At 36.9% G+C, this 16,989-nt stretch overlaps 1 protein-coding gene across 4 annotated transcripts in view; it reads left to right on the plus strand.

The window, feature by feature from the left end:
- Positions 1-577: 577 nt before the first annotated feature.
- Positions 578-16,989, plus strand: part of ralgds (ral guanine nucleotide dissociation stimulator) — a 28,644-nt gene continuing 12,232 nt past the window's right edge. Inside the window, exon 1 of one of the 4 annotated variants that reach the window (XM_051904204.1) lies at positions 578-1,121. In XM_051904204.1, the coding sequence (XP_051760164.1) occupies positions 942-1,121 (180 nt within the window). In that variant the 5' untranslated portion in view covers positions 578-941. Of the gene's footprint in view, positions 1,122-4,723; positions 5,144-9,519; positions 9,836-16,733; positions 16,753-16,989 lie in introns of those variants that run through there. The other 3 variants (XM_051904202.1, XM_051904203.1, XM_051904205.1) reach the window with 3 other exon arrangements.

Below are 16,989 nucleotides of genomic sequence, written 5' to 3' on the forward strand. Positions count from 1 at the left end.
CTGCCGTTAGATAATCATCACATGCGACCTTCTGATATTGAACCGTGTGCTATTCGGGTTTAAGCTTTTTCATCCTGTTGCTTGAACAGTTCCAGCATTTGTGCACATACCTTAACTCACTCAGATCAGAAGAGAAATGTCTCATATACTGTTATCATTATGGCTGTTTTAGTTTAGGACAGCTCTTTGTGGATGAAAAGCTTTGTGACCTAGATTTAATGATAGGGCATTGAAATGCTTTTCAACTCTTTAATGGATGTGAGTGTATGCCTGCCATTTGTGTGTGTGTGTGTGTGTGTGTGTGTGGTAGGATCGAGACTCCCAGCTGCACAGGTCACTGGGCAGACTGGTCACGCGAGCGAGAACACACTTTTTTTGTTGCTCGTGCAAAATGGACAGAGCACATGAGCCAGAGAGCACTTTTCCACTGCCGAACCGCTCTCAGATACACAAACAGAAGGTCTCTGAGGGGCACGCCTGGGGAAAAGCACAGCAGAAGGCAGAAAAACACCCGGCCCTATATCTTCTTGAGCTGGAAAACAGGAGTGTGAACGCTGGACTGAATGTAATGCACAGCTGGCTTGAGAGGGAGGGAGAGACACTGCATTTTAAAGCCTGATGTACCTGCATACCTACGTCGCATGTATGGGTGTGGGTGTTTACATGGCTAGGAGGTTGTTAGAGAGAGAGACAATGTGCAAAAGGAAGCACTGGGAGGAGGTCGAGTTCTTCAGATTTCTTACCGTCTTCTGAGGCGAGAGAAGTAGATGGCAACAGAGTGTTAGTGACAGCGGCAGCAAGTTCCTGTTTGTGCTGTGTGTAACTCGTACAGAGAAATACAGAGAGAGGCGAAAGAGAGCGAGAGTGCCTGTGCACTCACTCTGGAAAGACAACGATTGAAAGGGAGAGCGTGAGAGAGGGAGGGAGGGAGTTGTGTATCAATGAGAGCAGACAAGGGGGAGCAGCATTCCCCTAATATGAAGCAGGCGCCTGGACAGCAGCCTGCACTCTCTCCATCGGGTAAGATGGAGCCCAAATCTCTGTTCAGCCTGCAAAAAGCCCTGGCTCAGCCTGTGAAGATGTGCATGTTTGATTTTCCTGTCTCCATCCTGGATGATCTGGTAAGAGAGAGACTGCAGTCGTTTCGTTCTGATTCACCTGGTGTGAGTTAGTGTCTGTGTGCATGTGTTTTTATTTAGTCTAAGTATGTACTCACCCTTTGGCTGTATTTTGCTGTTTTCATGCATGTTGGCTTGGAGCCAGAGGACTTTAACTGACAGTCCTCTATGGAACGAGGTTTTCATGGTAAAGCAAGTCAGTTCTCACTGTTCCTTGTCATTAAACGGGTTACAACTAATCGATAACGGCGTCTGGAGTTAGTTGTGAATGTCTTGCGCTCAGTAGTGAGTTCTACTTTTGGCATGCGGAACAGGATGTTGTTGCTATGCTGCCCGTGGCTATCTGGCTTTTTTTTTTAATTTGGTGGCACATTTTTTGGCCAGAGATGTTCAAGGCTGATGTGCTACTTTTGCTAAGTAGCAGATGTTTTTGTGTGTCAGCACTTCTGCAGGTGTGAGTATGTGTCTAGGTTACCGAGGCTTCCTTTATTGCATATTATATGGTCTACTTCAATACTGCACTGCAACTCCTTCAAGTTTTATGAGTCATCTTGAAATGAATGTTATCCACTGCTGGTCCTGTGGCTTTTGTTTTGAAACTGTTTAATAATGTTATAAAAAGCAATTGGGTTAATAAAAATGATGCTTCTTTTTTTTTTTGTTCACATATATTAATTTATTTAAAAATATTTTAGAAGTGCAGTTCATTTTACAGTGACTTGCATACACCACTTCTATAGACAGGTTTTTCATTTTGATATTTTTTTATATTCATTTTTGATTTTTTTTTTTATATATTTTTTTATATTCATTTGATATTTGGAGGACAGAAAGTAAAAAAAAATGTCTGGGTGATACAACTGTAAATTCTGAAATACTTTTTGAAACTCTAGAAAACAAAACTTTATTAAGTAGTTATAGGAATATTTTATTATTTATTTCTTTAAAAAAATATATATTACAAAAACAAAACTGCTTTACTGCTTATTATATATCTAAAAAAAAACTTTGTCTGCCAAACCAAGACAAAATACATAAAGAAGGAAATGATGTCATAGAGGGGACCCCTGCAGACCATCATGGGTGTGTGTCAAGGTCAAAAAGTCTCTTAAAATATAAGATAATTTGTCATAATGCATTTTTTAAGACAAGGCTAGATTAGTTCATGTTGTAAAATATCATGTATGTGACTCCCCAAAACATATATTTTATAATTTTTGAATTAATAAACCACGATGCTTGTAAAAAATATTTACTTTTTTATATGTTTAATTATTATGTTTTTGAAAATATTTTGATGTGTACACACATCTATTCGTAGTGTAAGGAATATATCACTTTTTTTGTTATTGAATTCATTTGAATCAAATTGAAACTTTTCTCAAATGGTATAAAAGTTTTTCAGAACCATTTGAAACCAACATGAAAGGGATAATTCACCCAAAAATGAAATTTCTGTCATTAGTTACTCTCCCTCATGTCGTTCCATCCACACCCATAAGACCTTTGTTCACAAATTAAGATGTTTTCGATGAAATCTGAGAGGTATATGACTTGTCCATAGACGGCTATATAATGAACACTTTCAAGGTCCAGAAAGGTACTAAAGACATTGTTAAAACAGTCGACGTGACTGCAGTGGTTCAACCTTAATTTTACGAAGCGACAAGATTACTTTTTGTACGCAAAAACAAAACAAAAATAAAGACTTTATTCAACAATCTCTTCTCTTCCCTGTCATTATGCTTATGCAGGTGACGCAGTAAGCACAGTGAAGGCTTCCGTGTTTATGTCCAAATGCCGGCTTAGTATTGGCAGAAGCTGTTCACATGAGCAGCACGACACATGTGTGTGATGCTGATGCAGGAGCCGGCCAATAATGAGTCGGCGTTCTGACGTAGAACCTGGAGGTGCTGGACATAAACAATGTATGAGAATGACACAGAAGAGAAGATATTGTTGAATAAAGTCATTATTTTTGTTTTGTTTTGCGCACAAAAAGTATTCTTATTGCTTCGTAAAATTAAGTTTGAATCACTGTAGTCACGTCGACTGTTTTAACAATGTCTTTAGTACCTTTCAGGGCCTTGAAAGTGTTGATTATATTGCTGTCTATGGTCTACCTCTCGGATTTCATCAAAAATATCTTAATTTGTGTTCTGAAGATTAACGGAGGTCTTACGGGTTTGGAACGACATGAGGGTGAGTAATTAATGACAGAAATTACTTTTTTGGGGCGAACTAACCCTACAGAGTACATTTCTAAGAATTCTGCGCATGTGTTTTCAACCAGATGTTTTTTTTCTTTATCATGGATGCTCAATTCTTAACTAAGTCATACTTCAATGAACTACTTCAATCTCCATCAATATCTAATCTTAATAAATTCACCGCACTAAAGATTCATTCACATCAGTACATTTGGTACACTTTTCAGCAATGATGTTTAGCAACACTGGTATCGGATCGGCGTGTATCCGTGTCTCAGCCAGTGACTGTCTGTATTCATTGACTGGACGGGGCTTGTGATATAGTTTCTCTTTTGGCCCCAGTCGAAAGGAGAAAGCACTTTTAAATGCCAAGTTCTGAGTGTCAAAGCGTCTTAGAATTGTAATTGAGCTCCAGAGAATAAAGCAGGGTAATAAATTGAGCCACAGAATGGTGTTTCTGTGGCACTCAAGAAAAGAAAGTATGTGAGCTCGCTCTGTGAAAAAGAATCAGGGGTTTACATACTACATTAGTTTTTTGACCTATTTTTGAAAGGAAGTTAGGTGTCTTCAATACTTAAAGCTGTTGTTGGATTGCACTTCCATACTGAGAGCTGTTTCACATTGGTCTGTTATAACAACATCATTGTTTTAAGCCACACAGACGTGCATTGACAAGATCTGGCCTCCTTAACATCAGTATCCACCTGTGTTTGTGGGTCAGGTTTTGTCTAGTCTCACATAGCCAGACTTTTGGCGGTCCATACTGCAGTTTATTCTAGCCAAGAACTGCCCATTTAAATAATGGCATGGCAGTATCTGCAAATGATTGTACAGAAAATACAAAGAAAAACAGTCAAACTGTGTAGACTCTAAATAAAGTACAGCCAATAAGTATAGAATATTTTGTAGAATAAACACTCTGAATATCTTTCAAAAATTTCATGTCTAACCTGACAAACTGTGTCAAATCCAGTCATTATTTCATTATTTCTTATCAATCCAGTACCTTGACTTTGTTTCATTATGTTTTTGCTCTTTGAAGTTGAGTGGAATCAGCCTATCAGAAAAATTACAGAACTATACATCAGACAGTTATAGGTAACAGAACGTTTTGCCTAGGATACCTGATTTCACCTACATTGTGGGGACATTCTATTAAAAAATAGGTTGGCTCTAAAATAAATAGTATTTTTGTCACTGGCTAAAGAAACATAGTTTGGTAGGGTTAGTAATAAAGAAGGATAACCATGGGTAAAATGATAAGTGTTTTGCTCGACATGATGTGAACATTTGCTCCCTCATGTGGTTCTCTTGATGGAACAGAAAGCAATCGCACAGGTTTTAGTTTTGTTTGATTGCTTCACTTGCACTTTCTGTTTTGTGTGGGAATTCTTGGGAAGTCTCAGAGAGGCTTGTGCTTTACAAATGACTCCTTAGTAACCATGAAGGTGTTAATAGTAGAGCTTATAAGAAAAGCTTCAGTCGATGTTGTGGATTTCAGTGTGAGACAGAGTTAGTGTGAGAGTTGTGTTACCGTGTTCCCTGCGTATTGATACAGCTGTTTGAGTCCACACGTGTCGGACAGGGCCAGTGTTTTGGGGTCAGCGAATGGGGAAGGAGAATTTTGCACTTCAAATCTGTCCCAAGATTGACAGATCTTGCATTTTATGCTACAAAGACTCAATTGAGAAGGTGATGTGCTGGAAAGACAGAATTGATCAGCTTATTCAACTGATACGCTGGTGTGGCTTTGGTTGTATGTACGTGAATGATGATCTGTTCTGTGATTTGGAATGTTTAGAGGAAAGAAAACAGGTAAGAAGAACCACTTATTTTGTTCTCTAATAGACTGCAAATGTATCTAGTTAATCTAGCCATCAGCTGATCTTATTGTTCTATTAATGTAGTCAAAATATGATTATATGTTTTATGACTACACTATTACACTGTCAGAAAAAAAGGTACGGTGCTTGTCACTGGCGCAATACCCTATAGGTACAAAGGTACTAATATGTACTTTTAAAGTACTAATATGTACCTTTAAGGTACTAATATGCACCATTTAGGGGTAAGTAAGGTACAAAGATGTACCTTTTTACTTTTGTACCTTAGGGTACTGCCCCGTACCTTTTTTTCTGACAGTGTATGTTTATTAATATTTCATGTTGTCTGTAGTGCTATTGGTTGAGTCGGCAGGTTACTAATTTCTGGGATTACACACAAAGGCATTATAAAAATATATTTTCAAAATCAGTTGCTGGAGCATGCAAAGAGATTTCATTTGAAGATGGTGGGCTGTTTCTAGAGAAATCTGTTCAAATCTGTGCAATCTACAGTTTGATATGTCCCTAAGGCGGAGGAGTGTGTGGGTGTGAATGGATACCTATGAGTGACAAGTTGCTTCCTGCACCTTGCACCTTGCATTCTTGGTTGTGATAGTATCTTTCAGGTGTTTTCCACAGCCTGAGAAGTCTGTACCTTATCCTCTTCTGGGTCTTTTTGTTTATTTTGACAAAGTAAACAAAGGAAGAAAGAAAGAAAAAAACATCTAGAAGTCACATTTTCAATACATTCCAAGTAATCACTCGGAATTGATGTGATATTAAATCTTTTTTGGAGTTGTGCACCTCAAAATAAAAAAAAACCATTATTGATTCCTTTCCCTTGAAATGGTAACACTGGGTCGTTGTGTATCAGACTGAAATGATGAGTAAACAATGAAAAAAAATAGTATATACAAGATCACTTTGTTTGCCGGCTCATTACATTTGTCCCCATTTGAAGTTGTGTAGTCTCAAAGTACATGTGTCCTTTCTCAGGTTGACACCGGCTTGTTAGGAGAGGAGACTGGGTTCAGGGTGAACATTGTTTGCTAACATTTATGTGCGAGCTCTGATGGCCTTGATTCCCGATGGTAGGAAGGATTATAGAACAATTCTTCTAGATCCTATAGTCACCCGGTTTTTGACTGTGAGTGTTTGGGCAAAAGAGTTAAAATGAAGCTTCGCCAAAGAATTATAAACCATGCTGGTGCTGTAAGAGAACAACAAGCTGTTATCTATCAATCTCAGCAGAGAGCAGCGCAAACAGTGGTTGTGCAATTGAGTTCCAGCTGCGGCAGAGATAGCCTTAGACTAAGTACATGTTACAGCAATCCCAAAGTTTTGGTGCCATGGGTCATCTCTGTTAAAGAAAAATAAAGAAAATTGTGAAATATTACAATTTAAACTGTTTTCTATTTGAATATATTTTAAAATGTTATTTATTCCAGTGATGGAATAAATTACTCCAGTCTTCATTGCAACATGATTCTTCAGAAATCATTTTAATATGCTGATTTGATGCTCAAGAAATGTCAAAAGTTAATTTAATCTCTCACACTTTGGAGTGGCAGTTTACAGAGCGCATGAATGCATGAATTATGATAACCTCAGTCAGGTTTTTCCGTGTTTTAATTTCTCTTAGGGCATGAAAAACGAGATTTGATTTTTTTTTTTTTTTTTTTTTTTTACACATTTTTCAAAGAGATTTTCAGATGTCCACTTAGTATGCGTTTTTGGTTTTAACTGAAGAGATAAAATATTAAACATAATACAGTAAAAACACAGTAATACTGTGTATTTCACAAACCAATAAATTAAATAATATAAAATCATGTGAAAACTAAAATATATACAAAAATTATAAACACAAAATATTGCAATCTCATTTGAAATGAGCGGCGCTAACGCATTACAAGTGTATCATAACGTAATCAGATTACTTTTTGATGTAAGAAGTAACGCATTACAATAACCTGCATTACGTAATCAGATTACTTTTTTGATGTAAATGCAAATTACATTCTAATAAGACAAATATATTTATTTACAGCCAAAAAAGTTACTGCAGATAAAGTATTTTCAAGAACAACAGTTCATTATAATAGTATGAATTGTAGCTCAAATATAGCTAGTGATGCATGATGACCAATTTAGTGGACAGATGATTAATCAGAATTTCCTTCCAATCTATTATCAATACTTGGAAAATTTAACAATGATATGACTCCTTAGATGTTGTTTGATGCTAAAACATTATTTTACCGGCAAGAGTCTCGTAGGATAGAAGGAATGGATGAATATTCCAGAGCAACTTGGCATTTCTGACTGGCCGTCAGCCATCTTGGTTTGGAGAAAAAAATATCCACATACAACGGCTTGCCACTTGGTGGCAGTGTATAGGATGATGCACTAGTGTCCACTGTAGAGGTGGATGTGCAACTATGCCATCAAAACCCATGCTTTTTGGATAGCTGTCCAATGTAGTGACGTCTATGCATGAAAAAAAAGGGGGTTTATGTGGATTTTGTGTTCTTGATGCAAGATTTATTTGGGTGGTGATTTAGACGAAGAGTTCACAGATAACTTACAGCATAATAACTCTGTGTGATCTCTCTGCGTGGCAGCCAAGCATAACTAACAGCTGTTTCAATTCAGAGAGCAAAGGGTTATTCACATCCAGTTCACTTTGTGCTGCCTTGAATTATGGCCACACATCTATTAGCAGAAGTGCTCAGGGAAATATTAGCAAAAGCTTATGTGAATTCTGAATAAATCTAAGTATAATTATGGCATTACTGAGTTTAGAGTTGCACACATTTTTTTACATTTAGCTGGCTCTTATTCATCCCAATAGTACCAGGAATTTTGGACTTTATACTGACAACTGTTGGCCTGGTTGCTGTATATGGATATGGAGTTTGTTATATAATTTGCTTTTAAAGGTGCTACTTTTATGTTTATGCTTTGAAAAGTGCCTAGAGTACTGGCTATACATATTATAATTTGTTGTTGTTATTATAATCACTAGTAAACAATTGCATGGCATGCTGGTCATGTGATGTCAACATGACGGCGCCAACGAGGGGTGAATCGCTCCATGGAAAATAAAACAGCTTTTTCTAGAAGATCTAGAGGTCTTTCTTTCTGGGTTCTTAATCTAATGTGGGTGTAAACCATTTATTCAAATTCTTTTTTATGATTTTTTAATATAATTTTAATTTTTTATATAAATAAATAAATATTTCAGGGCACCTTAGAGTGAAGTAGCCTAATATTAAAGCATCTCCACAGCTCTTATAGCACAAAGACTGCTTTTCAAACAGCTATCTTGTCAGATTTCACTATATCATCATAAAGGTTACCTCAGGGGAAATTTTGGATGGGAAAACACCATCAATCCAAAGCAGGTGCCTCACACAGCTGATGCTCTTTCTCGCAAAACACTATTCCTCTGGAGGGTTTGAGTTTCCTTTCCACTGGAGCTTTGCGTCAGTGTTGCAGTCATCCCCGAAGAGTAAGTTACCAGTATTTTCCAGCAGAGGGCGCTATTAGTATGTATTAAAGTCAGGGTCATGACGTTGGTAAGATAATGCTGGGGTTGTGTTGTTGTGGTAACTTGGCTTGCAGCTCAACAAATATTTTGAGGTTGACACATGAATAACCTACAATTTAGGTTATTTATATACAGTGTGCCTGGCTGACAAGTCCACTTTATTCCAATTTGACTATTAATCTTTATTTTAGTGGCACGGTATAAGCATTAAACATGGGCCCTCCTTGTACCCTTTCATAGAGTACACTGGGGCTAAATTTTAGAAAATATTAAATATATATATATATATATATATTAGTCAAATTTGATTAATAGGTTTACAACAAACCAAGGCTGTACAATATGCTGAAAGCCCATATGTGTTTTTTTAAGCGCTTTTATTGTTTTGTTTAGATATTCTTCACAGTCTCACAAAGCCTGGTTCACAATTCCAAAAGTTATGTGAAATCTAGAGACAATAGAAGAGTTAAATGCACTGATTATTATTATTGTTTTTTTATTTATTCAATTTGATACATGTGGACAGATCCTCTTACTTATACACAAATGACCTTTATATTTAAACCTAAGCTTGATAATGAATCATATAATAGTTTAATTAATGCCATATGATTAATGCAGTTACACCCGTCTATTTATGGCCTTTGAAGTTATAATCAAGCAATTAAAAGTGATATTTTTAGTAGCTCACAACAGAGTTTCCCGGAACCTGACATCACGATTAGTCATAAAAGGGGCGGGGTCACATGCGCGCTCGGGGAGGAAGGCCGGATGGCTGAAGCGCGAGGGGCGGGGCCTTAGCGGCTCAGGGTATTCCCTTCTCTACTTCACCCGAACCCATACAAGCACTCGTTACTACAGCAGAAGTTTGAATGACAGAATATGGAGTTAGTTATAAAATAATACATCGTAAACAGAGGTGACAGTCTTTTAGTAATGGTCTACATTACTGGGATACAGTCGGACGCTCTGGGTGTCAAACCCACCTCCCTGGATGAGCTGTTTGAGTCCAGCACTTGGAGAATTAAAAACATTTGGGATGGGGTGAAGCTGGAGATCGCGGCCGGAGATGGATGTCCGGTGGTCTTAAATAGTTTTACACATTTGGACCCTGATCTGCCTATGCTGGAGGTAATACACAGATTTAAACGTCATGACTCAAGTCACATTCGTTCATTTATGTATAGGGTATAAATATGTTTAAAAACTGAACTAGTTAGAAATGTTTTGCTTTGTTAATGGGAACATCTTGTCTGTATTCTTGCTTTGAAATGAATGGTTGTTTATATGATATATTAGTTTATTAGTTTTGTTTTGGTCAATTTTAGGTTTCTTCCCATTTTTCTAAGCATTTTTATGTAGATAGTGTCGTTGTATGTATAGAGATATGTTGCTGAGCTGGCATGAGTGTTTTTGTTCTACTTTGTCATTGTTTTCTCTCTTTTATAGAAAACTTTAAGTTAGAGCAGCTTTGAGTAAACGTCTTCAAATACTTTTGCTCATCTACCTCAGTTTCAATTCGTACTGCCTTTATATGATCTTTGTCTTGTATAAGTCTTATGCCATCTTTAAACTGCACAGAAACTGTATCTGAAGCGGCATATATTCCACAAAAAGACAGCATAAATGCATTTACACAAATCTCTTGTGCTTGTAGGCACACATGAAGTAAACCAAAACATAGTCTTCACCATAATCTTGGCAAGAGTACTCTGTTTCCCTTTTTCTCCAACTTTCCTTTCTCTTAACTCTCCCCAAAAAGGGCCATGGAAATAAAACAGTCAAATGAGATTTACGTTCCCTTCAGGTATTAAATGAAAACACAGTCTCCCCTCAAAGTGATTTAGCTAAGGACATGGAAAGAAATGCTAAAATATGGTTAATAATACAATCAGATGTTATTGATGTTATGTTATTTTGAGAGTCTAACAAGGGCTGTTTGTTATGATGAGATTGCCCACAGTAGTGCAGATATGTCAGCTGAGAATGGATGATTATATTTGAGAACCTCTTATATAAGACATGGCAGCACATTTTCTTGTCAGATGTGATGAAAGACTTTCATTATTGATTTTCTATTCGTGACTTCTCAAACTCTCCAGCTCGAAATGTTTTCTAGGTTGTTTTTGAAGACGAGTAGCCTAAATTATTTTATTACCATGGCGGTCACGCATTTTACGGTTGCTAGGTTATGCTAAACTTGAGATATCTGTCTGTGGTGTGTGAACAACATGTTCCTTTTTTATCTTGCATTTTAATGCCAACAGCACATTGTTGTGACTTAAACAGCAGTTCACACCAAAACTTGTTTACGACGTTGCAGCTTTACTCTAGTCACGCGTAAAAAGAAGGTTCCAGTGTGTCACCAGCTGCTAACCTTCACTGGACTAAATCTAATCTGCTCTCATTACACAATTAGTGATGGTTAAATCTCCAATTCCACCCAGCACAGAACTAGAGCCCTTTTTCTTTGTGGCCGCATTTGCTTCGACTTGTGGGGGAATGGGAGATTTGCTGCAAAAAGTTGGCCCTTGGGTAACCATTGATGGATGGAGTTGCAATGGTCAAGTAACTTTGCTATAAATCCCTCTCTCTTATCTCTAACTCTCTCATCCTCTTTTATGGGATGGCTTGTAACAAAAAAAAAAAAAGGGGGGGGGGGGGGGGGGGATGCTGCAGGCACTTATCTCTGCTTTTTCAAGCCTACAGATGGCTTGGCAAAAGCTCAGAATTGGTTACGTCAGCCCTGAAGATCTAAACCAAATCAGCCAGATGTAAAAGTACCCTTGTATAATGGATCATTACAAGCTCAGTACATAAATCAGCTAATCTCTTAACGTAACAGCTGCCATAAAGGATCCAGTTTAAGATCTTGTGTAAGAGCACTTTAATGCTGTGTTATTGTCATAAACGGACTTCTTGTACATACACTACCAACCAAGTTTGGGATCAGTAAGTTTTTTTGAAAAAGAAGTCTCTTATGCTCACCAGAGCTGCATTTATTTGACAAAAATTACAGTAATTTTTTGAAATATTATTACAATTTAAAATAAATATTTTCTATTTTAATATCATTTAAAATGTAATTTATTCCTGTGACGGCAAAGCTGATTTTTTAGCATCATTACTCCAGTCTTCAGTGTCACATGATCCTTCAGAAATCACTATAATATGCTGATTTGGTGCTCAAGAATCATTTCTTATTATTATCAACGCTGCTTAATATTTTTGTGAAAACCTTGAAACATTTTTTTTCTCAGGGGTCTTTCATGAATATAAAGTTCAAAAGAACAGCATTTACTTGAAATAGAAATCTTTTCCAACATTATTTACTTTCACTTTCAACCAATAATAAATCTCACTGAGCCCAAACTTGAGCACTGGGAACACTGGGTTATCGCTATAATACTTTTTGTCATTGTTCTCCTGTGTTTGTTAAAAGTGTTTACAAATTCTCCATTCTTTTTAAAGAGGCCTTTGTGTGATAGATTGAACTCGGAACGTCATAATGGGGACAGCGGAGCTGAGCTTTGTATAATGAGGAGAACAGACAGGGGTTACATTGACACATACAGAGGCGCTTTTGTCGTGAAAGATCTCTTGAATGGGATGAGAGGGAGGAACAGTAGGATGGTCATTAAGAGAAAACATGGATGTGAGAGGCAGGAAAGGGGAAAGTGGCAGAGTGAAGAGGTAGGAATACGTAGGTGAGCGTTGATGTAATTAAACAATTATATAAGGCATAATACTCAATACACCACTGTTAAATCAGGTTTGTTAGGTTACATTTAGAAAAGCAGCAATTAGAACATGGGTGCTGTCAATGCCAAGGTCATGGGTTCAGTTCACATACTGATAAAATGCACTGTAAAACACTTTGAATAAATGAATATTTCAGTGTAAAAGTGACTGAACAAAATAGAGTTGCTAGAGTTTAAAAAGAATGGTTCACTAAAAATAAAAATTATTTAATCATTTATTCGCCCTTATTTCATTTCAAACCTGTATGACTTTACATGGGACATGATATGAAGTGAATTTGTGAACAATATTCTGTCTGTCCTTTCCATAAAATGAAAGTCAATGGGGACTGTGGTTGTCAAACTCCAAAATGACAAAAAGGCACCATTGAAGTATCCATCCTCATTCGCTATATTCTAAGACTTATTAAGCCGCACAACATCAATGAATTTTGGTCATCAGACACACAGGGACAACTTTTATTTTATTTATTTATTTTTATTTAGTTTTTTGTCATACTGAAAATTGGCAGATCCAGTCCCCATTTATGTTCATTACATGAAAAAAGAAGCCATGACATACATACATGACATACAAAATCACCTTTTTGTGATCTATATGCAAAATAATTCTGAACAAAATGATACAGTAATTGTGTTTTTTTAATGTAGACTGTCAGCAAATACAAATACAATTCTCTAATGTGCAGAAATAATCTGCTTTCAAGCAGAATTACACCATGCATACATTCCTTATATCTACATCTGCTCTATTCTGGACTCTGACAGTCACCGCACACAGCAGTTGGATAAATCTTTTTCCACGGCTTATATTGGAGAATTCCTTCCTTGGTTCTGCTAATCTCATTCCAAAATGCTGGAGCAGATTTCATGAAAACCTTGGCACAACCAAAACAGGCAAAAAAAGCAACAGTATCATCCAGTTATTATTAACAACATTCAGGCCAGAAAAATACTGATAAAGCCATTTATCTAATGGAAAATATTAATAGTATGCAAACAATAGAGAAAAGCTAATCAGAGGTTAATGATTGCAGATCAGTGATGTTTTACCCAATGTTTTGGTGAAAGTGGATGCTCAGTAAAACGATTATGTGAAATATCATTACAATTTAAAGTAACGATTTTCTAATTTAATATATTGTAATTTATTCCCATCTTTCAGAAATCATTCTATTATGCTGATTTGGTGCTTGAGAAAAAAAATCCTACTGACCCCAAACTTTTAAACGATAGTGTAGTTGAGATCTGGAGTATCAGTATTCCAAGCTGCAAGGCATTTTTTATGCCGACTCTTGTCAAACTGTCATACTTTGAACACTAAGCCTGGTTAGAAGTCAAAAGAAGTCAGTGGATAGAAAAAAAAAGAGTATGGAAACTTCCAGAATAAGGTGGATAAGAAGAGAAATCACCTTTTCACCTTTCTCTGCCTTTTTTTCCACTGTAGATGTTTGCAGCAGTGAATCTGGCCATCACTCTGTTCTGAGGTTTAATGTGCTATAACCGAATGTGCTGAAAAACCTACTGGCCAATGCCAAAATACACAGACTGCAGCTTCGCTCAACATATCCCATCTCTCTCTAGGTTAATAATCGTACAGGACCATGAATCTCGAGAGAATATATGAAACGTAACCCAAATACATAACTCTCATGACACAAAACAAATAAGCATTGTTTTGCTTCTGGCTATTACTAACCGAAAAGAGATTTAGTCACAGCTTACAGTGGCTTAAGCAGTGATCTGTTTAGGGCATTTATAAATATCATATTACAAGATAAAATCATTCTGAGAGACAATATTTTTCACAGCTATGCATATGCAGCCAAGGCGATAAAAGCAAACATGCTTAGGTATTTAGACAATGTTATGACACATTATGAAGAATAGGAATGAATGTTAGCCTTTTGAAGCCAGGCTTATTAATGATCAAAAGGAGGACACCCGACACAGAGCAGAAGCAGATTGATCACTGCTGCTTCAAATTCCTTTCATCTGACCTCACTCATTTACTTTCTCACTTTGTTTTTACAGCTGCAAGGCTGTTCATATATGAAGTGTTCCTGCATTTCAGCTGTAAACACATCAGACAGTCTTTGTCCATTGTGACAGGTCTGTGTGTTTTTTTTCACACCATGAGCAGCGCAGTCACACAACACGTTCACATATAAACAGCTAGTTTTGCTTTCAAAAATATGTGCTTTTACAACTATTTTTAACTTGACAAAGTGTATTAAAATGACTTGTGTGAAAAGTCCTGCCATGTCATATTAACGGGTTAGTTCACCCAAAAATGAAAATAATGTAATTTATTACTCACCCTCATGTCGTTCCACACCCGTAAAACCTTCGTTCATCTTCGAAACACAAATTAATATATTTTTGTTGAAATCCAATGGCTCAGTGAGGCCTGCTTAGCCAGCAATGACACTTCCTCTCCCAAGATCCATAAAGGTACTAAAAACATATTTAAATCAGTTCATGTGAGTACAGTGGTTCAATATTAATATTATAAAGCGACAAGAATATTTTTGGTGTGCCAAAAAAACAAAATAACGACTTGTATAGTGATGGCCGATTTCAAAACACTGCTTCATTAAGCTTCGGAGCGTTATGAATCTTTTGTGTCGAATCATGATTCGGATTGCGCGTCAAACCGCCAAACTGCTGAAATCACGTGACTTTGGCGCTCTGAACTGCTGATTCGACACAAAAGATTCATATCGTGCCGAAGCTTCATGAAGCAGTGTTTCGAAATCGGCCATCACTATATAAGTCGTCGTTTTTTTGTTTTTCTTTGGGCGCACCAAAAATATTCTCGTCGCTTTATAATATTAATATTGAACCACTGTACTCATATGAACTGATTTAAATATGTTTTTAGTACATTAATGGATCTTGAGAGAGGAAATGTCATTGCTGGCTATGCAGGCCTCACTGAGCCATCGGATTTCAACAAAAACATCTTAATTTGCGTTCCGAAGATGAATGAAGGTCTTACGGGTGAGGAACGGCATGAGGGTGAGTAATAAATACCATTATTTTCATTTTTGGGTGAACTAACCCTTTAATGCTTTTGAATTCTAAAACACGGCCTGTTGATATTAAAGTCTATTTTTAAAATATCTTGTTTTTCTTGATTGTTTTGTAATGTTAATATGTTGAAGAGGACACATAATAGGGCTTGTCCTCTAACATCTTTGGACTCCTCCCTGATTCTGACAGCAGGAATTCTGCATTGTTTTTATGTGTTCTAAGAGTTGTTTGTGAAGGATGCATCTGTCAAGGAAGCTGTTCCGCAGCAACTTTTCAGCGTTCTTTGTCTTTTCACAGGAAACCCTGTGGCTTTAGTTGATCAGAGGCAGTCGAGGGGTTCACAGCATGTAGCAGAGTTCGAGGAGTGTTTAATGCATTCTGTTATAGGCTGGGCTTTTTGTGACTTTGATCACCTTATACCATAACATTTTAAGCAAATGTATTCAGGTAAAAAGCAAGCCTGTGATTTGTGCTAAACATTCTTTCACCAAACAAAAGTGAAAGAATTTACTTTCCCTGGTGGTCGGTAGTTTTGAGGTAAATTTTCCCTTAGAAAGTACAGATAGGTGCTGTTTCTGTTTTGAAATGTCACTTGTCAAAGACGGTCCCATACAGTGCTCTTGTGTTGTGTCAGGACTTTTTTTTTTCAGGTCTCTGTGGCCGATCCTGCTACTACCCAAAATGAGTCAGAGGGGCTTCCCAGAGTCTGCATAGATTAATGTTTTGTTTTGTTTTGTTTGGTGAAGTGGTCTACTTCCCCCTTTTTTTATTTCTTTATTTCTTTATTCACTTACACCAAATTCATCTTTATATAATAATATAATATAATAATATATATATATACTCTGAGATCTCCATGACCATCATTGTGATCATTAGAAGGAAATTGTCTCACATACAGACATCAAACATCTTGTGTGTTTTACAAGTTTGTGCAACATTTCAGCTTGAAAGAGAAAGAAACTTGTTCCTTTTTTTGCCCATTGATACATTTCCAGATTACAAACTGTTGTGTGGCGTGCATGTTTATGTGTTTGTTACCATAGCTACTCCTGGGCAGAGAGCTGGGGTTGGGTTATCTGTTTAACCAATCTCCTGTAGAGAAAGCTGTTCTAATGACCATGCTCTGACTCACGCCCACACTTACACAGGATACACCCTCCCACGATTGGCTCTTTGCCTAAGGCAAAGCTCACGGTCACTTCCCACAGTTCCCTGGGAGTTCCTTCTTACTTTCCATAATGACGTCAGGTACAGTACTTGAGTTAGTAGCCTTTTTTAAATTACTGGCTGCAGGCTTTCTTAACTTAGCTTTATGTATGAGATACCTGTGGAATTAAAGGATTAGTTCATTTTAAAATGAAAATTACCCCAAACTTTACTCACACTCAAGTGTAAAACTCTTTCGTATACGGAAGCCGGTCTGGCTGAAGATAGATATTTTACTTTATAACTTGTTAAATATGGATATTTTTCTTAAACAAATGC

This window comes from Ctenopharyngodon idella, chromosome 8 (assembly GCF_019924925.1).
Source record: "Ctenopharyngodon idella isolate HZGC_01 chromosome 8, HZGC01, whole genome shotgun sequence".
In the NCBI taxonomy this organism is placed as follows: domain Eukaryota; kingdom Metazoa; phylum Chordata; class Actinopteri; order Cypriniformes; family Xenocyprididae; genus Ctenopharyngodon; species Ctenopharyngodon idella.